The sequence below is a fragment of the Cornus florida genome, unplaced genomic scaffold (genome assembly GCF_030987335.1).
Source record: "Cornus florida cultivar Cherokee Brave unplaced genomic scaffold, ASM3098733v1 CherokeeBrave_3.0.0_Hap2_Chr06, whole genome shotgun sequence".
Classification (NCBI taxonomy): Eukaryota; Viridiplantae; Streptophyta; class Magnoliopsida; order Cornales; family Cornaceae; genus Cornus; species Cornus florida.
The window spans coordinates 71929608-71956624 of NW_026775576.1; the positions used below are offsets into that span (position 1 = coordinate 71929608).

The window sequence follows — 27017 nt, forward strand, 5'->3', positions numbered from 1 at the left end:
AAACATCGAGACAAATCTAATGAAATGATAGAACAGGAATCCAGAAACGGCTGAACAGAAAAGTAATTAGATAACAAATTGGTAATGATGAAAGCCAGGTGTTCTGAAACAGACGTACAAGTGCATCACACAATGTGAAAATATAGTTGTGACATTCCTTTGAACTTTCATACAATCTCTAAAGCTTCAAAATAATCCACACCCACTTCATTTACAGAGAAAATGCTGGAAATTAAAGGAATGCTAAAAAATAATGTTCCAGATTATATTTCCTGCTTTTCTTTTCCTCCAAATTAACATGGACAATAAGCTAAGAATTAATGTTGATAGCAAAGAATAGTTACACCTAGTTTTTTCCCCCGAAGATGAGTCCCACATGCAAATATATGAACAGCATTACAATTCCAGATCCTCCTCTACATGTGCATGCGAGCGCGTATATACATACACACATATTGTCACTATCATCAATAATACCCTAGCTCCCCCTTTAATCAAATGTAATTTTAAACCTTCTTCATCACCACATCCTTTCTTTTGTTCCATCTCTATATATAAATGTAGAGAAAAGACAGACATGGAACACTACTTGTCTGAGACCCAAAGCTAATACAACAAAATATGAAAATAACTAATTCAACACAAAGATAAGAAACAAGGAGTCCAATATTTACATAAAAGTTCTTTTTAAAAGATTAATTTCATTCTACAAATTATTTATGAAACAAGTACATAAGGAGTGATAAAGGAAAAGAATACAACCAATTCTAGTCGGCCCTTTCACTCAGGAGCCTTTAAGAATATTCACAGAACTTAATCCTACAATTACTTCCAACTACACCTACCCAGGAGAAAAGCCACAAACCAAGCCTACCCTAAGAACCCTTCACTCCCACAAACCTGCAGTCTTATTCTACCAACGTATAGTAATAACTAATTCTCAAAACTGGCATGAAGTCCCAAGCCTCTGTCTCGTCCTCTGGCCAAGGGTCACAGACTTCCGCTTGGCGAATGCTGGGGACAGCAGCCCTCCGAACTTCTCTACAAACATGGCCCATTCCTCCTCATTCATGTCTGCTAGCTTCACGCAAGTCATGCTTGCAGGAAGCTGCTCATTTGCACTCCGGTGACCAGATGACGATGAATTTGTCATATAGCCATTTTCTATTTTAGATCCTTGAAACTTCTTCTGATTCAAATCCAAAATGGAATGGTGCTCTGGACACGAAGTCATCCGATGCCATTTTTGGAGAAAAGTCAAATTCTGCTTCTTCAAAGTCTATAACAAACAGATACTCACCTAATATAAGATGCATGGATAAGTTTTCTTGCTCCAGGATCAGCAGTAAATTACTACTTGTCATCCTCTCCATTCATTGCAAACGATTGCCAAGACAATTTGTGACTGCGTTTCCAAGCAGTGTGTTTCATATTTTATTTCTGACTTTGAAATTGCTCCTCTTAATACGCCATTTTATTTTATTTTATTTTTGTGTGGTTTAGATTACATAGCCTAATAATAATACAATAGTATATACTTACACAGATATCTATGAAAATGACAAAAAAAAAAAAAAAAACTCATAATTTTGTGGGTCTATTTTATTTATGCTTTGGTGTGGGTCTTGTATTGTAATATGCTCTTGCTACTTGTTTGGGTTTGTTGTCTTATGTGGCTATACTAAGGTTTTTTTGACCAGACAAGGAGAGTCGTGAGGCACTAAGGTCTGATCTTTTTATTATTAGGGTAATTATTTAATTTTTTTAAAATATATATCTTAAACGACTATTAGAATGAGAAGGGGATAACTTGAGATATTATTTATTTTTGGCAATTATCGTAGACATAACGAGTCCAAGTTGAGTTGTAATTTACATTACTTGTTCTACAAGTCATCAAGTTTAACAGGAATTCCACAATTAGGAAGGAGTTCAAACTTATCATACTTGAAGAGTTTGTGATGAAATGGATAAGGACACTACATTAGGAAGGAATATAAACAAGATTGGACATTCTACACTTTCCATGTTAGTCTACAATTTTCTTAGAATGAACCAAGGCTTGGAGAATTCGAAATATTCAAGTCTGCCAACCTTGAACCGGTTCAGCGTCCTTGAACCGGTTCAAGATGTTCAAGTTTGATACACTGTCAAACTTGAACCGGTTCAGCATCCTTGAACTGGTTCAAGAACTCCTGTTTGCAATACAATTTCAGTTTCCTTATTCTGAATTGTTTCCAAGTTGGTCTAGAATTGTACCAAATACTATGCACGAAATTTACCTTATTTTCAGAGGGATTAGGTCATTCTATACTCTATATAAACCATGTCATATACATTGGTTTATTCACGGCTTTTACATCATAACTTAGATATTATTCAAAGCCTTAGGAAGTTTATTTCTCTCAGAAAATCAAAGTTGATTTTTTTGTTTTCTTCCTAGAAGATACACTTATTCACCTAGTTAGGTTAGAGTTGTAGTGTTCAATTCCTTATCGTGATCATACAGTCGTATTAAAATCGATCAGACAAAGCAGATCTTCTTTTACATCATTCAGACGATTGAAGAACAGAAGTAAACGTAGTCACACTTTGGAAGGATTGGAGCATTCATGGAGTGCTGTCTGATTTACCTGCTACTCTTCTACAAATATCAAGTGTAAGCCTGAGATCAAGTTGCTGTTGGACGGGGAGTCACAAAACCAGAGGATCGTCAGCGGTTGGTGTAGTGTAAAACGATAGGGTATGAGGCAGAGTCAAAGTTCGGTATACTTTGTTTCAAGCATAGTGGATTGGTTTACTTTGGACTGCATAAATCCACGAGATTTTTCCCATTACAGTTGACGTATTTTATCAACTGAGGTTTCCTCGCTAAAATCCTAGTGTCATCTCTAACTTTATACTTTGCTTTATTTTATTACATGCAATTAATTGTTTATCTGTTAAAATAAGTAAAGTTGGTAACGACACAGATCTGTCTTTCAAAACTTAAAACTTTCCTATATACATTCTGCTGCGTACAACTCACAATTTGGTATCAGAGCCAATCTCTATACATTGAATTGATCCTTGTTGGAAAGTTTAGTGTTGTTTTAAAAAATTGTGTTAATCATGTCTTATGCGTTGAAAGAAGGTAGTTCTAATCAACGTGGTCCTTTATTTGAAGTAGATAATTATAATTTTTGGAAATCAAAGATAAGAGCCTATTTGCAAAATTCTGGTGGTAAAACTTGGGCAATAGTTGAGTCTGGCTATACACCTCCAACAGTAGATACAACTGTGGATGGTAAAATAGTCAAAGAGTTAAAAGATACTTTTGCTTTTACTGCTATTGAAACTGAGCGTAATGATGCTAATGGCAAAGGTTTATATTCAATTATTAATTCTGTTATTCCATCTGAATATGCTAGAATTTCTGATTGTAAAACTGCTAAAGAAGCTTGGGATATTTTACAGGTTACTCATGAAGGAACTTCAAAAGTGAAGTTGTCCAAGATTCAGTTGCTCTCACATAAATTTGGCAACATTGTAATGAAAGAAGATGAATCCTTTTCTGATTTTTATTCTAGTCTTCTTGAAATAATTTCTGAACTGCGTCACTTAGGGAAAAAAGTTAGTGATAAAAAAATCTGTGAGAAAATCTTAAAGTCTTTACCTAAAAGATTCCAGATTAGGGTTAAAACCATCTCTGAACATTGAGATTTGACTACTTGTCGAGTTGATGAGATGGTAGGTCCATTAAAAAATTTTGAGATGCAAAATTTTGATTTAAGTCAGAAGGAGAAAAATCTTGCTTTAAATACACAAGTTGAGAATTCTGTGAATGATGACTCTGATGATGATATTGCATTCTTATCAAGGCAATTTAATCAGATTTTGCAAAGGCAATAGAGGAGAAGGAATAACAACATGGCTAATCCTCAAAATTTTGACAAGACGTCGAAGTTTAGGTTTGATGAGAAAAAAATAGAAGAATCAAAAGAAACTGAATTTACTTGCCGGAATTGTGGTGGCAAAGGTCATGCATCAAATGTTTGTCCTAATCTTAGGAAAGAACAAAATGATAGGAATAAAGGAAATGCAATAAAAGTTTCTATGATTGAAAAGTCTACTTTAAGTGATAGTGATTCTCCTCAGGATGATAATAATGATTTTTCTTATGTCGCTTTTTGTAATACCTCTAATTTCAAAAGGACAGTCCTGGTATTTAATTTATTGTTTGTGTGGCATTTTTAATTGTTTAAGTATTTATTTGACTGGTTATTTTTAATTAATTAGATTTTAGTTATTTAATTGACTTAATTGTAATTGTGAATTTTGATTTAATTGTTTTTTATTTTATTTTGTGATTTAACTGTTGAATTGAATTAATTGTTAAATTGATTTTTTTTTACTTGGTTGAATTTAATAATTTAGTATTTTCCTTTTAATGTGTAAATTGGTTTAATTAAAGGTTTTAATGGGATTAAATTTGATTAATAAATATAAGGTTAAATTGTATCAGGTTAGGTTATGGTTATAGCTTTATAATACAATTCATGTATGTAGCCGACGTATATCTCACATAGGTTGTTCTATGGGCCGAGTAGGTCAGTTTAGGGTTAATTGAATCAGTTTAGGGTTAATTGAACCTAGGATTAGTTTGGCCTATAAATATGCATAAGGTTCTGCCAAGGGTTTTAAAACCCTAATCATGACTGTAGAGGCAGAGAGAAACCAGAAAGGGCAAATAGAGATTTCACCGGAGAATTGAGGAAGACGTCGGTGTAAGGCAAGTTCTAATCCTAACTCTGTTCCTTAGGCTCGTGTTCTTTGCATGTCTAATGCAATTCCAGGAATGTATAAGGATTAAAAGTAAACTGGTTTTTATGTCTTTGTTGTTTAAACTGAACATAGCCATGAGTTGTACTACTTATTTTACTAGTTTTCATTATGTAACTCATAAAGTAATTCACGAAAATGGTTGTATATTTCATGTAAATTGCTATATAAAGAGTTGAGTTAGTCTATAACACACTGAAAAATATTAATGTTAATCTGGTTTACATGTTTAGGTTCGTTTGCAATTGTATATGTTTGCATGTTTCGTATTTGCTTGTGTTACTTCTTTCTTGAATTTTTCTGTTCTAATTAGAATGGGTTTAAGATTAATGGTTTAAAATATCTGGGGCATTGGAAGCTTAATTTTAATCAATTGAAACCATTAAAGTTGAGGACTGATAAAACTAGACGTCACCGGAGAAGACACCGTTGAAGGAAACTAGCAGATAGGAGGAGAGGGGGAAGGAGGCGGCTCCATGGAATCATGGAGCCGACTTTAAAGGTTTTGGAGGCGGCTCCAAGTTGTTTGGAGCCGGTTCCAACTTGTTTGGAGCAGCTCTCTTCAATTCTTCAGTTTTCTGGGTTTTTGGGCGACTGTTAGGGCTGTGGTGCTCAGATTTTGGGATTTTTAAGTTCTGGTAGGAGCTGTATTGAGGTGTTTTGAGATGGTCTAACTCCATATTAAAACTTCTAAGAGTTGATTAATGTGTACTAAACACCATTGTTCAGTGTGAAATAGAATATAAGTCGGTATATGAAAATCTGGATACTGTCATAGGAGATGAAGAGTTTAATTGCTTAAAATTAATTTAGCAAATTACTATGGATGGTTACACCATTTTAATCATGGAACAGTGGTAGGAACAAGCATGCTTCAACTTTGACTACTGCTAGCTACGGATTAACTGACATATAGAATTTAACGACTTGTTTCAGTTAGTGTTGATTTGGTATAAAAGTAAGCATATGAATTTGTATATTCTGTTATGCTATCTTGGAGTTAAATTGACGTTTATATGTATGATATGTATGATCAATTATTGGATATATGAAATAGTTGATAACTACATTTATTACTTGTTTTATCAACTGCTGGATGTTGGATTACATGCACCGGTATGGGACGGTGGCATGTCTAGGTTTGGATTAGTTCAAAATACTAAATCCTACCTACACGGAATAAGGGAATGGATTATAAAATAAATCCTACTTATACTTAAGTCAAAGAAGCTGCACAAGCTGAATGACTAACTGGATTACTTGTTATTTATGTTGAGTCAAAGAAGTTGCACAAGCTGAATGACTAACTGGATTTTTTATGGATAAATAGGATAGGACTTTAACTATATTTTTATGGTACCGCGATATGAGCTTGAGTCTCAGAGTCGACGGTTAGGGAGCGTATATGCAGTAGGATGCGTAGCTGGCTATGTTGGTTGAGGTATACCCTGTTAGGTTTAGGTAGTCATGCCCACTCAGGTGCGTTTTGCATGTTGCCTTCTACTCAGGTTGAGACCCTCATCATAGTCCAGTGAGAGTCCCATATATATATATATATATATATACGGATTATATAGCTATTATTGAGTTGGTTAGAATGTATATGCGTATCGAGTCTCTGCTTAAATTGTAGTAGGATAGAACTTGTTCGTGGGCCTGACCCACTTCTATTTTTCAGGTACTCGTCAGTTTCAGACTTAGACCTGATCGTACTAAGCCGAGACTACTACTCACTCTTCCGACGACGTAGGACTTCTCTTTATGGTTTCATTTCGGATGTTTTTTTTAAGTATTTATCCTTCAGTTTGGATTTTAGTATTAGGGGTCCCATGGATGGATTCCCGAGTTGTTTAACTATTGGAAGTTTTAGAATTTTAAGTATTTAATTTTAAAGGATTTTATTTTTAGAATTCTTCCAACTTTTATTTATTTCTTATTTCATTTTGTTTGATACATCACATTCTGCTATGTCTTATGTGCCTAAATTGTTGCATTGCACTTTTTATGAAAAAAATGGACATAAGTATAACTCATGCCTTCACAGGAAAAAGAAAGATTTTTTTAAGATTGATTCTTAATCTTCTTATACTAAGAACAAGGTGCATTCTAAAGGGAAAAAGAAATTTACACCTAAGGTTTCTAGAACTAAAATTTTGCCTAAGAAAGAGGTAAAGAAAGACAAAGAATTTTAGGAAGTAAGAGTGAGAATTGTGTGGATCAAAAAGCCTGATTTGATCAATTATGTGCCTGTTGAGTCCATGGAACAAGTTTCCAAGAGGATTTCACCTTTAAATTGAGTCCTATATAATTCAGTGATCATGACTTTTGTTTAAAAGAAAATTTTGTGACCATTGGATCATTTGTTAGGGTTTGGTTAGGGTTTGTTTTTCTGATCATAATCTTCTTGATATGCATGTGAAAATTCTTTTGAAGGATTTATGATCTATCTTTGAATGCAAATTGAGACACATGATAATTTGAATAAAAATAGATTTTTGGTCTGTAATCTATACAGTGAAAGATGATTTTCATTGTTTAGGAGATTTTTAGATTTGAATTTTTTAAGTTCATAGACTTTTGTGCACTAGTCCATCTTTAACAAATTTGGTTGGAAATCCTTTGATCTGTTGACTAGGGTTTATTGTTCACAAAAGTTATAAAGGTTATTGTTTAAAAAATATGAGCTAAAAACAAAAGAAAAGATTGAAAAAAAATATATTCAGCTTGAAAAGAACATAAGAAAAAGTGCTGAATAAGTTGAAAAGGAAAAAACTACCTATTGAGATTTGATCGAAAGCTCGCATTAAACTATGAATTGAAGCGAAAAGTGGAGATAAGTTGAATTGGGGAATTGATGACCACTTTTAGAGTGAAAGCCACCTTAAAAAAAATTGTTCAAAATAATTTTATCTTGATGCTTATCGATCAATAGGGTTTAGACAATGATCTGTTGAAATTCAACTAAAGATGGATTAGATCAAATTTCACACACACACACGAACTTGCTAGATTAATTTCTAAATTTTTCAATAAAATTTACAAGTTTGATTTCATGTTGTGATTACTTTTTGAGATTCGAAATTATTTGAAAAGTCTGTGGAGTCAAATATTTGTTCTCTAAGATAATTTTAAAATTCTTTGAAAGGGTTTTGAATCGTGTGTTGACTGAATGATTTTAATAATTGGTGATTTTTTTTTTCTTTTTCCTCTTATTTTTATTATAAAAAAAAAAAATTTGAAAAATTTGAAAAAAATTCAAAAAGATTTTGATTTTAGGTTTTTAGTTTGTTTTGTTGCTAGTAGTTATCACCGATGTGTTAAAATATTCTTCTGAAAACAATTTAAAACATTTTGTTTCACATTTTGCTGAGGTTTCAAGACTGGAAATCTTGAACTGGTTCATTGGGAGTTGAACCGGTTCAAGATTATCACTAGGATAAGCCTAAAGTGACTGTCTATGATACTTCTCGGATCCGAGACACAGGTTGATCAGGCCCAGGCCCAAACCCGAGGGAATATCAAACAATTAATATTTTAAAAGCGAACACAGATGACAAAATGAATTGAGAATAAATATTATATGCTAGAAGAAACTAAAATAAAATTCTTTTTAAAAAAATAAATACTTAAATCCAGTAATCCAAAACCTTCAGTAGTTTAAACAACTCGGGAATCCATATCTAGTGGACCCCTAATAAAAATCCAAACTAAAATGAAACTACTCAAAGAACATCCAAAGTAAACCATGGAGAAAAGTCCTGGAGCTAAATCTATCACAAAATCGATCTCACGACTAGGTGGCAACCCTGGAATCTCCTGAAATACATCCGGGAAATCCTGTACAATCGGTATGTTATCCAACGATACAGTAGTCCCCTCTTCCGTTTCCTCCTCCACATGGAACAAATAGGTGCTAATGACTCCGCTAGAACGCGGCATGGCAATGATATACATGTCCTGATCAGGTATAGTAAACACAATAAACCTATCAAAACAATTAACTTGGGCATGGTAGTGAGAAAACCAATCCATCCCAAGTATCACATCATAAGTGTGCATGTTCAGGACCAATAGATTGGCTAGAAATCTGAGTCTGCCAATATCTAGTATCACAGGCCCATCACTCTCATGTATAATAGCTGTATCACCCAATGGTGTAGAAATACCCTGTGGTCTAGTGCATACCCTCGTCCTTATTCCAGATAAAACAACAAAAGTCCTAGCTACAAATGAATGTGTAGTACCCGTATCAAATAAAACACGTCCATGAAAACCATGCATAAGAAACTTACCCTCAACAGTCTGAGGTGCCTGCATATCCTGTAGCTTAGGGTTGTACACCCTGTCATAATGTAACTGCTGCGGTGCCTGTCCCTGAGGTTGCGGCGGTGCCGGTAATGCCAGATAAGTCTGTCCCTGAATCCGAGGAACCTGTGGAGCTGGTAGAGGCACTGGCGCTCTCTTCCCCTGCTGCACATGCTGTCCCTGCTCCTGTCTCTGTCCCTGTCCCTGTCTAACTGTAGTACACTGCCTGGAAGTGTGACCTTACTCTCCACAAGTGTAACAACTACCCTAGAAAGTATCGAATGGCCTCCTCTGTCGGTTAGCTTGTGGCTGACCCTGTCCTACCTGTGGTCCCCTATTATGCTGTCGCTGAACAGGTGCCACATCCCTGGGAGCATCTAATCCACCCTTATGCTTCTTCCAAAGCTGTTATCCCTGGAACTTGCCCTTGTCATTCTGTCGGTGACTGTTCCCATTCCCTTTCTCAGCTGACTGATTAACAGAGTCTCTGTTACCCCGCTTCTTACCCTTGGCCTGTCTGATATCCACAGTCAACTGATACTACTGTAGAGCAGTGTCTACCACCTGAGCATAGGTAGTATAGGCTGGACTACCTGTAATAGCTCTCTTGATAGACCACATCAGTCCCTTGACAAAACTGTTGCGCTTCTTCTCTTCTGTATCCACCTCCTCCGGTGCAAAGAGAGACAAGCGTGTGAACTGCTGCTCATACTCCGCCACTGTCATATTCCCCTACTGCAGATTTAGAAACTCGGTCTTCATAGCTGCCCTGACTACATAAGGAAAGTACTTTTTATCAAAGCGTGCACTGAACTGATCGTAAGTCAATGACATCCTCTCCTCTGCGGTGGTAATTGACTCCCACCACTATAATGCATCCCCAACTAGCTTGAATGTAGCAAGCATCTACTTCTGAACCTCCGTGCATTGAACCAAGCGAAGATGTCGCTCGATGTCCTATTTCCACTGGTGAGCTGCTCTCGCATCGGTAGAGCCTGTGAACTTAGGTGGGCTCCCCTTTATGAAAGAACTCCTTGCCTTCTCCCAAGTATCAGTCTGAACAACCGGTGCTGGTAGCGGTGCCGGCTGTACCTGAGGCCAATTCCGAAGTGCAGCTATTACCACGGCTTCTATAGCCCGAGCAATGAGGTCATTGATGTGAGGAGTAAACTCTGGATCTCCTCCCTGATCCCGAGTCTGCTAAACATCCTTCTGCTCTTCATGGAACTGACCATCATCCTGAAACTCTGGCAAATGCTGCTCTCTCTGACGCCGCAGGCGTTCCTGTTGCCTACGAGCCATTCTCCTTTGTCAACTGTTTATCTATCCGCTTCTAGCGTTAACCATGCTGTTAACAAAGAAAGACAGATATCAGTACGAGTTTAAACGAATCATAAAGGAATACAATGAATCCTAAACTTAAGCTCTAATCAAGAGAAAATGCTACGCGGAAGTCTTAATACGAAACGTCCTAGAGACACTTGAACCTGGAGTGCTCTGATACTAACTGTGATACCCCTCGGATCCGAGACACGGGTTGATCAGGCCCAGGCCCAAACCCGAGGGAATATCTGACAATTAATATTTTATAATGAACACAGAATACAAACCGAAATAAGAAATGAAGTTTAAGCTGATAGAAACTAAAATAAAATCCAAAAAATAATAAAGATTCAAAAATCCAGCTCAAAAACCTCTAAGGTTACAACTTGGGAATCCAACTAGTGGACCCCGAAATAAAACTCCAACTGAAACTGAAAAACTGAAAGTAAAGATATTCTAAAACCAAATCAGGAAGTGAAATCCTACATCGTCGGTAGAATGAATAAGAGTCCCTGCTTAGCACGATCAAGCTTGAGACTAGAACCGTCCGTTACCTGAAAAGAATAATAAAGAAGTTGGTCAAGCCCACATGCAAGTCTTAATCCAACTGTAATCCATACAGTGCCCGATACGCAGATACACCCTAGATACCCTCAACATAACTACGTAATCCATAAATATACATATATATTCACACTAAGGACATTAATTGGACTATAGTAGAGGTCTCAACCTGAATAGAAGGCAACATGTGAAAACGCACCCAAAGGTGGGCATGAGTACCTAGACCTAACAGGGTACACCTACCTACTAAATCCAGCTACGCATCCACTGCATCTACGCACCCTAACCAATGACTCTGAGACTCACGCTCATATCGTGGTATCATAATCATATATCTAAAGTCCTTCCGAAACCATAGTATGTCATTCACTTATTCAATGAGGAGACATACAAAATACCGTCTAGATAAACACTCAACTTATTCAGTTGAAGTGACTTAACCATAACCAATTAATCCAGGGAGTCATTCAACCTAGTCAGTTGATTCAACTCAACACATTAATGGATTCAATATTTTACAATCCATACTTTCCATCCGATAGGTTAGGTCTTAGCGTTTTGAGCTAAACCGTCCCCAGTATGCCACCATCCCATACCGGTGCATACAATCCTCCATATCCATGCAAATTACAACATATAAATCATAACTGAGTAATTTACAGTCCCAACTAGTATCCAAATAATTTCATAAATGGTTTTGTTATACTAGCAATTGAAAATCAACAGTAATCTATGTAATAGTAGAAAAGTTTACTGTTTCAACAATTTAGATCCCAAAGCATGTACAGATCAAAAATAAATATATAGAGGACCCTATCATGCATTCTAAGTAGGTTTTTATAACCATCCTACATCCCATTACAAGGCCAAAATTTAGTTAGGCAATTAATCCATCTTTCCTCCGTTAGCTGTATAGAAAAATTAGTAATTTTTATACCGTTTGTCCCATTGATTAAACATAAGATTTTAGTCCTTTAAAGGTCTTAATAATACATAGGATTAACTTTTTAGTCATACAGTGAAGTCCCAAACTCAGGCCAAACAGTCCCCAATTCCTACAGTCTCAAAATTTATCAAAAAAAAACAAGTTCTAAAACTATACGTGAGAAAGAGCCTTCTCCAGATTTTGGAGCAGGCTCTAAATACACCTGGAGCCGCCTCCTAGGAGGGTAGAGCCGGCTCTACCTCTCCTAGAGCCGGCTCTTTGATGGGGGAGCCGGCTCTTTGCATTCCAGAGCCGGCTCTCTCCTCCTCCTCGAGCCTCCTTCAACCTCTGTTGCTCCTACAACTTTCTGAGTGTTTTCGATCATTCACAACCTGTCCAGTTGGTTTTAAACTAATCCTAAGAGTTCTATCTAAGTCCAGTATCATTCCTAAGATGTGTTTATAGCAATTAAATACAAAAACAAAGGCTACAGATTCATCAGATTTTTCATGCTTCAAGAAACAAATAAATCACAGACACGCACAAACTGTAACAGAATAAATTTTCACACATACAGAGCATCGATATACCATCAAATATACATAAGAAACTCAGTTAATTCTTAATTAAATCCTAGAGGCCACATAGGTGCACAGAACACAAGCAAAGGGAAAAAGAAGGAAAAGAACTTACCTGTTTAAACTTTGCTTGTTCCGGCAATACAAACCACTGTCAAGCCTTCTCTGCTTCTAGTTAGTCCACCACCACACCTCCTTGGTCCTCTCTATTCCTCCCTTGACAGACCCTACAATGCTCTGATCTCACAAAACCCTTCTCTGTTTTCACTCTGTAAACTTGAGACGTAAACAGAGCTCTCGTATACTCAAAACCCTAAATCCACACACTGTTCTATATATATAGGGACGTAAAATAAATCCTTATTCCCTGTAGGTGTAGAGACAGAGCCCTAATCCTAATCCTTATTGGCCCATAAACCAACCTATAATATATATACCTATGTCAGCCACCCATGTGAATTGCAACCCTAAATTCACGTATAAGTCAGAAAAACTAAATTCTATTAAATTTAAATTTTCATTAAATAACAACGATTAAACAATTAAATAAAAATAATTAAATAAACAATTACCAAAAACAATTTAAGCAAATAATTACATAACATGACTAATTAAACAAATAAACCATTAAGCAAATAATTAAATAAAACTATTACGCAAATAAGCAAATAAAATGCAAATAAACCATATATTAAATTCCAGGAATAGCCTTTTAAAATTAGGGGTATTACAAGGACTCTCACTGGACTATGCAGGGGATCTCAACCTGAATAGAAGGCAACATGCAAAGCGCACCTGAGTGGGCATGAGTACCTAAGCCTAACAGGGTACACCTTAACCTAGCATATCCAGCTACGCATCCTACTACATATACGCACCCTAACCGTCAACTCTGAGACTCAAGCTCATACCGCGGTACTATAAAAATATATTTAAAGTCCCATTCCAACCATCCATAAGAAATCTAGTTGGTCATTCAGCTTGTGCAGCTTCTTTGACTTAACATAGATAGCTAGTAATCCAGTTAGTCATTCAGCTTGTGCAACTTCTTTAACTTAAGTATAAGTAGGATTTATTTTATAATCCATTCCCTTATTCCGTGTAGGTAAGATTTAGTATTTTGAAACTAATCCAAACCTAGGCATGCCACCGTCCCATACCGGTGCATGTAATCCAACATCCAGCAGTTGATAAAACCAGTAATAACTGTAGTTATCAACTATTTCATATATCCAGTAATTGATCATTCATATCATACATATAATCATCAATTTAACTCCAAGATAGCATAACAGAATATACAAATTCACATGCTTGCGTTTATACCAAACCAACACTAACTGAAAAAAATTAAATTATATACGTCAGTTAATCCGTAACTAGCAGTAGGTAAAGTTTAAGCATGCTTGTTCCTACCACTGTTCCATGATTAACATGGTGTAACCATCCATAGTAATCTGCTAAATTAATTTTAAGCAATTAAACTTTTCATCTCCAATGACAGTATCCAGATTTTCATATACCGACTTATGTTCTGTTTCACCCTCAGTAATGGTGTTTTAATACACATTAATCAACTCTTAGAAGTTATAATATGGAGTTAGATCATCTCAAAACACCTCAACAAAGCTCCTACCATAACTTAAAAATCCCAAAATCCGAGCACCACAGCCCAAATAGTCGCCTAAAAACCCAAAAAACTGAAGAATTGAAGAGAGCCTGCTCCAAACATGTTGGAGCCGCCTCCAACCAAGATGGAGTTGCCTCCAAACCACTTGGAGCCGCCTCCAAGTCACTTTGAGCCGGATCCATGATTCCATGGAGCCGCCCTCCTCCTCCTCCTCTCTTCCTATCTGCTTGTTTTCTTCAACTGCGTCCTCTCCGGTGAAGTCCAGTTCTGTCAGTCCCCAACTTTAATGGTTTCTACTGATTAAAATTAAATTTGAATGTTCTAGAAATTTACAAACCATTAATCTTAAATCCATTCTAATTAGAATAGAAAAATTCAAGGAAGAAATAAAACAAGCAAATATGAATCATGCAACATATACAGTTGCAAACGAATCTAAACATGCAAACCAGATTAACATTAATACTTTCCAGTATGTTACAGACTAACTCACTCTTTATTTAGCAATTTACATGAATTATACATCCAGTTACGTGAATTATTTTATGAGTTACATAACGAAAGATTATAAATCAAGCAGTACAACTCATGGCTACAATCAGTTTAAACAACAGAGACATGAAAACCAGTTTACTTTTAATCCTTAGACATTCTTGGAGTTGCATTAGACATGCAAAGAATACGAGTCAACGGAATAGAGTTAGGATTAGAACTTGCCTTTGAGAATTCGATTCAAAAATCCCAACGTCGTCTTCTAAGTTTTCCAGCGAACTACTGAAATTCTCCTCTGTTCCTTCTCTGCCTCAACTATTGTGAATAGGGTTCTAAAACCCTAAGCAGAATATATTACATATATTTATAGGCCACCCTTAAACCTAAGTCCAACTAAACCCTAAACTGAAACTCGGCCCATAAAACACAACCTAGTTTATAAACCTTGTCGGCTAAAAACGTGACTTCTAAAAAACACAAGAAAACCTAATTTAATAAATAACACATTTAACCTAATCCAATTACGATAACCATGCAATTAAAATAATTAATCAAATAACATTTAGCTAAAGCAAATAACCAATTAAAATAAAATAAAATAAAATCCAATGAAATACATAAATAAATAAAACAACTAAATAACACAATTAATCAAATAATCAATTAAAGCAAACAAAAGTCAATTAAAACAACAATTAAATCAATTAAATTAACACATAAACATTTTAGCAATTAAAAATGCAATTAAACAATAAAGTAAATACCAGGATTATCCTTTTGAAATTAGGGGTATTACATTCTTCCCCCCTAATAAAAGGAATTTCGTCCTCGGAATTCGCTCTGACCTTCTTCCAAAATGTCAAGAAATTGCGAGCGAATGGCGTCCTCCCGTTCCCAAGTAGACTCAGCATCATTTTGATGACACCACTGGACACGAACTAAAGGGATAACTTTGTTACGAAGAATCTGTTCCCGTCGGTCTACAATACGACACGGGGGCTCTAAATAAGTCGCATCCGGCTGCAACTCAATCTCCCCAACATTGATATGCTGATACCGATCCTCATATCGCAGGAATTTCTGTAACATGGAAACATGGAAAGCATTGTGGATGCGATTCAAATTATCCAGAAGTTCCAACCGATAAGCGACAGCTCCAACTCGATCCATAATCATAAATGGACTAACAAATCGCGGAGACAACTTCCCTTTCTTCCTAAAGCGCATTACTCCCTTCATAGGCGACATTTTGAGTAGTACCTGATCCCCAACCTGAAACTCCAGCACACGTGTGCGACGATCAGCATAGCTCTTTAGCTGACTCTGAGCAGTGCACATGCGATCTTTAATAAGAGCGATCTTCTCATAAGTATCCTTGATGAATTCAGGACCCAAGAATCTGCTCTCACCAACCTCCATCCAACAAACAGGCGATCGACACGGGTGGCCGTATAACGCCTCAAAGGGTGCCATCCCAATAGTCTTTTGAAAACTATTGTTATAAGCAAACTCCACAAGCGGTAAGTAATCCTCCCAGTAGCCCTTGAAATCAAGAACACACAACCTAAGCATATCCTCCATGATCTGGTTCACCCTCTCAGTCTGTCCATCAGTCTGAGGATAATAAGCAGTACTAATGTGTAATTCTGTACCTAAAGCCTGCTGAAAACTCTTCCAAAATCCTGACACAAAGCTCGAATCCTGGTCCGATATAATAGATAATGGAATGCCATGCAACTTTACAATCTCTGAAATGTAAAGTCTCGCCAACTGCTCCAAAGTGAAGTCAGTGCGAATAGGCAAGAAGTGAGCTGATTTCGTCAATCTGTCCACGATGACCCAAATGGAATTGTGATCCCTGAAGAAATTTGGTAACCCTTCCACAAAATCTATAGAAATGCTCTCCCATTTCCACTCCGGTATCGGCAGTGGCTGTAGAGCTCCTGGTGGCCTCTGATGATCTATCTTGACCTCTGACAAGTACTACACTGAGAAACAGAAAGAGCAACGTCCCTCTTCATACCTGCCCACCAAAACTGCCGCTTCATATCCTGATACATCTTGTCCCCTCCTAGATGAACGGAAAACTCAGAATGATAAGTCTCAGTCATCACATCCTTCCTCAAATCATCAACAAAATGTACCACTAACAGTCCCTTGTACCGCAAACCTCCATCAGCCCCAACATGGTAGAATGGAACCTCTCCGGAAACTATTTCTGCAACTTTGTCAATACACTGTTGATCCGCTAGTTATGCCTTCAAAACCTTGTGAATGATAGAAGGTGTAACTACCATGCAAGCCATGAAAGCATCTGACAATTTATCAACCTTTTTCAATGCATTCCACTCAGTAGTGAATAGAGCAGAAAGACTACCAACAGGTTGGCAACTGAGTGCATCCGCCACCACATTCGCTTTCCCTAGATGGTACTGTATAAAAAAGTGATAGTCTTTCACAAACTCCAACCACCTGTGCTGTCTCATATTCAGCTCTCGCTGAGTGAACAAATACTGCAGACTCTTGTGATCGCTGAATAATCTGAAGGACTTACCCAACAGATAATGCCTCCAAATACGTAAGGCAAAGACCACATCTGCCAACTCCAAATCATGTGTTGGATAAGCTTCCGAAATCCATACGAAATCGGTCGCTCCTCCTACATCAAAACACATCCAAGATCGTGCAAAGAAGCATCCGTGTAAACCAGATACTCTATCCCGCTCTGTGGGGTAGACAAAATTGGTGCAGGAGTCAACTTAGTCTTCAGCTCATCAAAAGCTTTCTGACAATGTTCATCCCACACGAACCGTACACCCTTCTTAGTCAGATGAGTGAGCGGTCCCGCTATCTTTGAGAACCCCTGAATGAACCTCCTGTAATATCCTGCCAAACCAAGAAAACTCTGAATCTTGGTAGGTGATGTAGGCTGTCCCCACTCAACCACTGCTGAAACCTTGGCCGGATCCATCGCTATTCCCCTTTCTGACACCATGTGACCCAGAAATTTCACTTCCCGCTGCCAAAATTCACATTTCTCGAACTTGGCATACAACTGGTGCTCACGAAGCGTCTGCAAAATCATTCGAAGATGTCATGCTTACGTTTATACCAAACCAACACTAACTGAAACAAGTTAAATTCTATACGTTAGTTAATCCGTAGCTAGCAGTAGTTAAAGTTTTAACATACTTGTTCCTACCACTGTTCCATGATTAACATGGTGTAACCATCCATAGTAATCTGCTAAATTAATTTTAAGCAATTAAACTCTTCATCTCCAATGACAGTATCCAGATTTTCATATACCGACTTATGTTCTGTTTGACCCTCAACAATGGTGTTTTAATACACATTAATCAACTCTTAGAAGTTATAATATAGAGTTAGATCATCTCAAAACACCTCAACAGAGCTCCTACCAGAACTTAAAAATCCCAAAATCCGAGCACCACAGCCTAAACAGTCGCCCACAAACCCAGAAAACTGAAGAATTGAAGAGAGCCTGCTCCAAACATGTTGGAGCCACCTCTAACCAAGATGGAGCCGGCTCCAAACCACTTGGAGCCGCCTCCAAGTCACTTTGAGCCGGCTCCATGAGGCGGCTCCATGATTCCATGAAGCCGCCTCCCTCCTCCTCTCTTCCTATCTGCTTGTTTTCTTCAACTGCGTCCTCTCCGGTGACGTCCAGTTCTGTCAGTCCCCAACTTTAATGGTTTCTACTGATTAAAATTAAGTTCCAATGTTCCAGAGATTTTAAAAACCATTAATCTTAAATCCACTCTAATTAGAACAGAGAAATTCAAGGAAGAAGTAAAACAAGCAAATATGAATCATGCAACATACACAGTTGCAAACGAACCTAAACATGCAAACCAGATTAACATTAATACTTTCCAGTGTGTTACAGACTAACTCACTCTTTATTTAGCAATTTACATGAATTATACATCCAGTTACGTGAATTATTTTATGAGTTACATAACGAAAGATTATAATCAAGCAGTACAACTCATGGCTACAGTCAGTTTAAACAACAGAGACATGAAAACCAGTTTACTTTTAATCCTTATACATTCCTAGAGTTGCATTAGACATTCAAAGAACACGAGTCAACAGAATAGAGTTAGGATTAAAACTTGCCTTTGAGATTTCAGTTCAAAAATCCCAACGTCGTCTTCTAAGTTCTCCGGCGAACTACTGAAATTCTCCTATGTTCCTTCTCTGCCTCCACTATCGTGTTACATATATTTATAGGCCACCCTTAAACCTAAGTCCAACTAAACCCTAAACTAAAACTCGACCCATAAAACACAACCTAGTTTATAAACCTTGTCGGCTAAAAACGTGACTTCTAAAAAACATAAGAAAACCTAATTTAATAAATAACACATTTAACATAATCCAATTACGATAACTATGCAATTAAAATAATTAATCAAATAACATTTAGCTAAAGCAAATAACCAATTAAAATAAAATAAAATCCAATGAAATACACAAATAAATAAAATAATTAAATAAAACAACTAAATAACACAATTAATCAAATAATTAATTAAAGCAAACAAAAGTCAATTAAAACAACAATTAAATCAATTAAAATAACACATAAACATTTCAGCATTTAAAAATGCAATTAAACAATAAAGTAAATACCAGGACTATCCTTTTGAAATTAGGGGTATTACACTGTTCATCTTGAACCGGTTCAAGATGGCTGAACCGGTTCAAGTTTCGTGCACTAAAGTGCGCTGCCCTTCTTGAACTGGTATGAGAAGGCTAAACTAGTTCAAGAGCTCAGGATTTGGTTTTTAAAACAAGTTTCAGGCCTTATTTGTTGCTACATCACTTCATCTCTCTTGCTCTCTCTAACTCCATATCTATATACAAATCCAACATAAATTTCCATATGCATAATATCATAGATTTGTGTTATTCATTCATGATACATATGATCATTGCATGATATTCATAAGATTGAAGTCACGAATTGAAGAGCTGAACATTGAAAATTTGCAAAATGGGTTTGAATGGAAATTGTAGAGTTTGGGTTTACATCTTAGAGGAATGGTTAAATTGTTGAGTTTGTTGAAGAGATTGATGCGTCATTGTGCTTGGGGGTTACAAATTTGTTGGTGTTGATTTTTGTGGAGGATTGAAGATTGAATCAAGCTTTTCTCTTTAACACGTTTGGGTTTGCACACCAGGTGTTCAATAAAATTACTGAACGAGTTTCAAAGCTTCAAAACAAATAATTTTGTAAAGAACATGCCTCCTAAATTGTCTAGAAAAGCTAAAGGAAAAGGAATTGAATCATCTAGACCGCCAAAGAGGTCTAGAACCAGCATTTCTATTCAAGCACCCCAAAATGGTTCTCAAGCTCCAAGCATGGCTCATATTCGATATCCTTCAGTTTCTAGCACTGGAAGGATTGAGTTTACAGCATCAAATTTTTACAATAAAGAAGTTTGGAAAGTGTATAACTCTGTTTACAAGGATAGGCCAATCAAAACAGAGAGAAATGTTAATCTTCAGAAGCTTCAAGACACTGCAGGATAAGCTCTAGTGAACTACATCAAAGCTCATCAGTGGCTTTAATTCACTAGACTTGGCAAAGGCGTTTATTGTCTCGATATGATTAGCTATTTCTATGCTAATATTCTTGAAGTTCATGACTCCCACTTCATTGTATCTTTGTTTGGGGTTGATTATATAGTTGATGAGCATGATATCGCATCTATTCTTGGCCTTCCGGAAAATCATCAACTGTCGGGACATACTTTGCCTTTGACAGTTAGAGGTCCTAATGTTTCCCGGATTATACCCAAGATTTGTGTGCCTAACTCCTCTGTGAACCAAGATACTATCCTAGCTCTATTTCTGACCGATAAAGCTGCGTTCTTCAATTTGTTTGCTATGGCAAATCTGGGCTACTTCGGGAAGAAGGATGAATTGACTTTGGAGAGAGCACATGTACTGTATTTTCTTGTCAACAATAAGAATATTTTGTTGGATCAATCTATTCTGTAGCTTATAATTGCTTATTACAAGAAAAATTCTCGTAAGCACTCTTCTCCCTTTCCGATGATTATCATGGAAATTCTGCATACGAAGAATGTGCCAATTCCTCCAAGGGCTAATCATAAGCCTATCATGACTGAATTGGATCCTCAAGCTTTGAACAAGTCAAAGACTGCTAGGGAGAATGCTAGAAAGGCAAGGAGATCTATTGATGAGGGGTCATCACAAGTTTCAGATATTTCTCAGCTATTTTCTCCGAAAGGAATTTTCATGAAAGTTGATGCCAACCTCATATATACCAATCTACTTCAGCATCAGAATTCATTATTGGAGAAGATGATGGTTGAGATCTGAGATTTCAAACTTCAGGTAGCTCAGTTAAAAGGACAACCATCTGGGGTTCCAGAGGAGGATGTCTACAGGCCTGTGCCTCCAAATCTGTCTCTGCAAGCTGAAGATGAGGGAGATGATGAAGATGGAGCTGAGTATACAGATGAGGATGAGGAGGAGGAGGATGGTGAAGAGAGTGGTACAGACTAAAGATGGTGTTTTCTTATCTCTAAGTTGTTAAGGGGACATGGTGTTGCTTTTAATGATTAATTTTTCATGCATCATGACATCATGTTTTGTTTAATTATTGCACAACTTGTCTTTGTTTTTGGATATTCCTGGAATATGCTTTCACAGACTTTATTATGCTTATCTGAATTGTGCTTTAATTGACTTGGAATTTACTGTTCTAGTATTCTTTTCACTCCTTTGTCAATTTGTTACAAAAATGGGGAGTCCACCTATTTCCTTCAGGGGGAGTTTTTTAAATTTTTATTTATTAAACTTCACAGGTTGTTATTGCTTGATAGTATGCAGGAAATAGGTCAAGCTTTGAATCTAAGAAGAACAGTGTTCCTATTACCTTTAAGCAAAATCATGTAATTTACTTTTCTGCTTTGGGTAGATTGCAAAAATTGTGTTTAGGGTTTTGTCACGAAATTGCCAAAGGGGGAGATTGTGAGATATTATTTATTTTTGGCAATTATCGTAGACATAACGAGTCCAAATTGAGTTGTAATATACATTACTTGTTCTACAAGTCATCAAGTTCAACAAGGATTCCACAATTGGGAAGAGTTCAAACTTACCATACTTGAAGCGTTTGTGATGAAAAGGGTAAGGACACTACATTAGGAAGGAATATGAACAAGGTTGGACATTCTACACTTTCCATATTAGTCTACAATTTCCTTAGAATGAACCAAGGCTGGGAGAATTCGAAATATTCAAGTTTGCCAACCTTGAACCAGTTCAACGTCCTTGAACCGGTTCAAGATGTTCAAGTTTGATACACTGCCAAACTTGAACCTGTTCAGCTTCCTTGAACCGGTTCAAGAACTCCTGTTTGCAATACAACTTCAGTTTCCTTATTCTTAATTATTTCCAAGTTGGTCTAGAATTGTACCAAATACTATGCACGAAATTTACCTTATTTTCAGAGGGATTAGGTCATTCTATACTCTATATAAACCATGTCATATACATTGGTTTATTCACGACTTTTACATCATAACTCAGATATTATTCAAAGCCTTAGGAAGTTTATTTCTATCAGAAAATCAAAGTTGATTTTTTTGTTTTCTTCCTAGAACATACACTTATTCACCTAGTTAGGTTAGAGTTGTAGTGTTCAATTCCTGATCGTGATCATACAATCGTATCAACATCGATCAGACAAAGCAGATCTTCTTCTACATCATTCAGACGATTGAAGAACAGAAGTAAACACAGTCACACTTTGGAAGGATTAGAGCATTCGTGGAGTGCTGTCTGATCTACCTGCTACTCTTCTATAAATATCAAGTGTAAGCCTGAGATCAAATTGCTGTTGGACGGGGAGTCGCAAAACCAGAGGATCGTCAGCGGTTGGTGTGGTATAGAACAATAGGGTGTGAGCCAGAATCAAAGTTCGGTATACTTTGTTTCAAGCATAGTGGATTGGTATACTGCGCAAGTCCACGAGGTTTTTCCCATTATAGTTGACGTATTTTATCAATTGAGGTTTCCTCGCTAAAATCCTAGTGTCATCTCTAACTTTATACTTTGCTTTATTTTATTGCATGCAATTAATTGTTTATCTGCTAAAATAAATAAAATTGGTAACGACACAGATCTGTCTTTCAAAACTTAAAACTTTCCTATATACATTCCGCTGCGACAACTCACATACTCCAAATCACAAACACATATAGTTTCATCCAGTGTCTATGCTGCTATGCACACAAGTCACATGCAAGCTTAATAATTATAAATAAAATAAAAAATAAAAAATAAACCTTAACAATTGATGTCGCTAAATATTATATGAAAAAAGATAAATTTTGCAATTGATTTACGCACCTGTGAAATATTGATTAGATTGATAAAGAGTTTTTGGTGGACGCTATTTATTAGAATCACTAAAGCAATCACATATTATAATACAATTATTAGAAAGCTAGAGAAGACGTCCATGCGCCAAACATAAACTTTAATGTATCCTAAAAGTGAAAGATTCTGGTTTCTCTTGGTAAATCCAACCAAACTTCTCCATATATGGGTTGGCTAGGGCTTTTGGAGGGTAGTTTTCAATGCAGTCTCCCCAAACATTCTCATCCTCCAAATCCCTAAGAACCTCCCACACACAACTGTTACACTTAAAACCAGCTCCAAAACTGATCATCCAAACCCTATCACCCTTCTTAAGCCTCTTCTTGGCCTCCATGTACCCTAAAACATACCACAGGCTACTGGCCGAGGTGTTCCCAAATCGATGCAGCGTCATCTTCGCAGGCTCCAGATGATGCTCTCCCAGCTCCAAACCCTTCCCGATCGCCTCGATAACCGCGGCACCACCAGGGTGCAAGCAGAAATGCTTCACCCCAGTCTTGAAATTCAAGATCACTTTGCCTCCTCCACTCTTGGTATACCTAGAAAAAATGTCCCAAAATTTTTGTAGCATTGTGTAGCGAAACAAATCTCTAAATGGCAATACCTTTGGAGCTAGGGTTCTTATGTTTTCGACGAAGGCTCCATTCGTCACCTTCGGGAGGCTCTTGCCGAGGTGAAACCCTAGATTTTTATGGTCATCTTCTGTTTGCATGCAACACCCATGTGCTTCATCACTGGAGCCGAGATGGGTGCGAACCAAGCACTTCAAACTCAGCTTAGCTCGATGTGTTAGAGCTCTGTTGTTTGTCAAGAGGATAGAACACCCACCTGACCTAAACAGACAGTTGGAGAGAATCATGGACTTGTCACTCCCGGAGTACCAATTCGGACCTATTGATTCCGAAGTCAAAACTAAGGCCAATTTGTTCTTTTGAGATTTGAAGATGCTTTGAACAACATTGGTAGATATAAGACTTGCACTGCAACCCATTCCAGAGAGATTGAAGGACATAATGTCCTCTTTCATTTTGTAATGGTTGATTATTCTACAAGTCAAAGAAGGGACTGAAGCGAGCATGGACACGTTCACGACGAGGACATCAATGTCTAGTGGTGGAACTCTGGACTTGTGGAAGAGCTCGTCGAGTGTGTTGAAGAAGAACTCGTCCATTTCTGATAAGCCATCTGTGAGAGCAGGAGATTCTTCCCGGCCGGCGATGATGTTTCTTGGGCCGTAAGTGTCTTCACCAATGCCTGAATTCACAATGGCGCGCAAGAGGAACTTGTACTCCTCGTGACCCAGGCTCTTGTTTCGCTTGATGATGGTGGCGGAGAGCTTGGTGTTGAGTTTCCGGTCATCGGAGGGCTTGAAGCATTCGTAGTGCAGTATGTAGCAGCCTTGGCTTCTGTATTGATCAACTAACTTGAATAGGAAGAGGAGAAGATACAAAAAAAGGACATATAATAACATCATAATGAGGAGCTCAGTATGTGTGTGTGTGTGAGAGAGAGAGAGAGACAGAAAGTGATAGATGGATGAATGGATGTTGATGCTGAGTCTTGAACTTTTTTTATATAATTCATATTACTTAATTTTTTTTGTTTTATATTTCAGAGTTAAATATTTTTTGTTTTTTTAACATAATGTCTGATATAAGTATATTCATTCATGTTGAAGCAATAATATAAATAAAATATAATTATTGAATGTATCTTAATTTTTACGTAAATAGTTAAGTAAAAGTATCCATGCATATCTCATATCATATCCCAACATAATAATGAGCCGTGAAGAGTAGATTAAACAGAAGAATAATAATTAATATCAGTTTTAATAATGCAACTATCACCACAACTTGATTGGAAATAATACCGCACTCCTACCTTTTAATAATGCAACTATCACCAAAACTTGATTGAAAATAATACCCCACTCTTATCTCAAAATTTATTTTAGTGGACCCTATCTTAGACTAATACTGATGACAATAACTCCTATCTCGGTAAGAGATGCCTTTCATTGCAAAATTTATTCCTGAAGACAGTCGTAGATATCAGTATTGGTCTAATTTTTGCTTTAAGGGCCCTAAATCCCTATAACCCTAGTGATACCAATATTTTATTGCAATGCATTTTACAATTGCATCTTTAAGTCATTGACAAACAAATTAAAATCCATCTTTCTAATTTAATTGACAAGACTTGAAATGTTTGCCAACCATGCACCGCCACCTGCAATTCACGTGACAGTGCCCTCCATATAATCAAGTAGGGTGGGGCGCTTTTAACTTTAAAAAAATAAAAAAATAAAAAAATAAATAACAAATAGTAAGTAGTTTTTAGAAATAACATAAATATTGTATAATGAGATAGTAACAGTTTACCAAAGATCACATTGATTATGTAGAAAGTTTACAGAGTAGTCATCACTGAAATATGCATCCCCAATATGTACCTATTGCCAACAAATATTGACCGCATTAAGCTACCGTTGATGATATCAAACAATCCGAGAATAACATTGAAATCATAATTTACGGGAGTGTTCATTGTGCTTTCGAAAAGTCTAATAGAACCTAGAAATAAGAATGTATATAAAGGAAATTGGAGAGACAAATAACAATTACTAATCTGATTGAGTATTGAATAAAAACTGAATTGGAAAGATCAATTTTTATGGTCTCTTTAAATTTTGTAGGTAAAGTACAACAACACTTTCTGAAATTTGTCAAAAAGACATTCAGATTAAAGTTATTTGTTTTTGGGACAATAACATTCCTTGAAAGATTGAAAAGTGGATAAAGGCACCATTTGAAGCCAACTTGTATGAATAATTAATCAAATTGCCCTTAGACTATTTAGTTGACATTTTTAACTCTACAAGTTAATAAATTAGACGAAACTACCCCTTATGAACAAACAACCATAACACTAGGAATATAGACTGTGTGTGTGTGTACATCCCAGATGAAGAATATAGAACATATATCTATACTCTTCATCCCGATATTATACATCCTTGAAACAGATTAATAAATTGGATGAAAGTACATATGTGTAAATTAATAACAAAGTTTTTGGTAAAAAAAAAAAAAAAACCCATTTGTTTTCATTCTGCCATAATTTCTCAAAATAACAAAATTGATAACCCACAATTTCTCAAAATAACAAAATTGATAACAAAATTGCATATTTCTTTTGTTATAATAAATTCTCAATTTCTTACAAAAAGAAAAAAATTTGACCAATCTAAAAGGCGTCCATGAAGATACATTTTCATTACTCTCAGGTATGCAAATCAATATGGGATTTGATATTCAACGTACAACAGTTAATATGGTACTATTTAATAAGGGTAATTTAGATATTCTAATCCTTGTCCATCAATTATGCACCGGGTGATAGTGCCCTCAACATAATTAAGTAGAATTTTACCTACAAAGTTTGGCATAAAATTAAGCATAAAGTGAAACTATGAGAGATGTCTACTTTGACATACAATTAATGAGCCGTGAAGAGTAGATTAAACAGAAGAGTGATAATTAATATCACTTTCAATAATGCAACTATCACCAAAACTTGATTGGAAATAATACCCCACTCCTACCTTGACAAGAAGTTAACTTTCATTTCAAAATTTATTTTAAGAGTACCGTGTGAAGAGTTGCCTTTCATTTCAAAATTTATTTTAAGAGTACCGTGAAGAGTTGCCTTTCATTTCAAAATTTATTCTGAACTTTCTCCTGAACTTCTAAACGTGTATCCACATATTATTGTACAGTGAAAGGTGGATTGATATCATAAAGAAAAATGATTGATCTTTTAGTCTATTTCTCTTACCTATTTGTATAAATGAAGAATTTTTTTTATCTCTTTGATACAATAAATAAGACTTACACTTGAACTTATCCACTAATTACATTATTCGGCGAAA

At 36.4% G+C, this 27017-nt stretch overlaps 1 protein-coding gene across 1 annotated transcript; it reads right to left on the minus strand.

The window, feature by feature from the left end:
• Positions 1–23175: 23175 nt before the first annotated feature.
• LOC132314917 (3-ketoacyl-CoA synthase 12-like) lies at positions 23176–24855 on the minus strand. The gene has a single exon (XM_059813688.1). The coding sequence runs from the start codon at positions 24555–24557 to the stop codon at positions 23184–23186; it is 1374 nt and encodes a 457-aa protein (XP_059669671.1). The 5' UTR covers positions 24558–24855; the 3' UTR covers positions 23176–23183.
• Positions 24856–27017: the final 2162 nt, after the last annotated feature.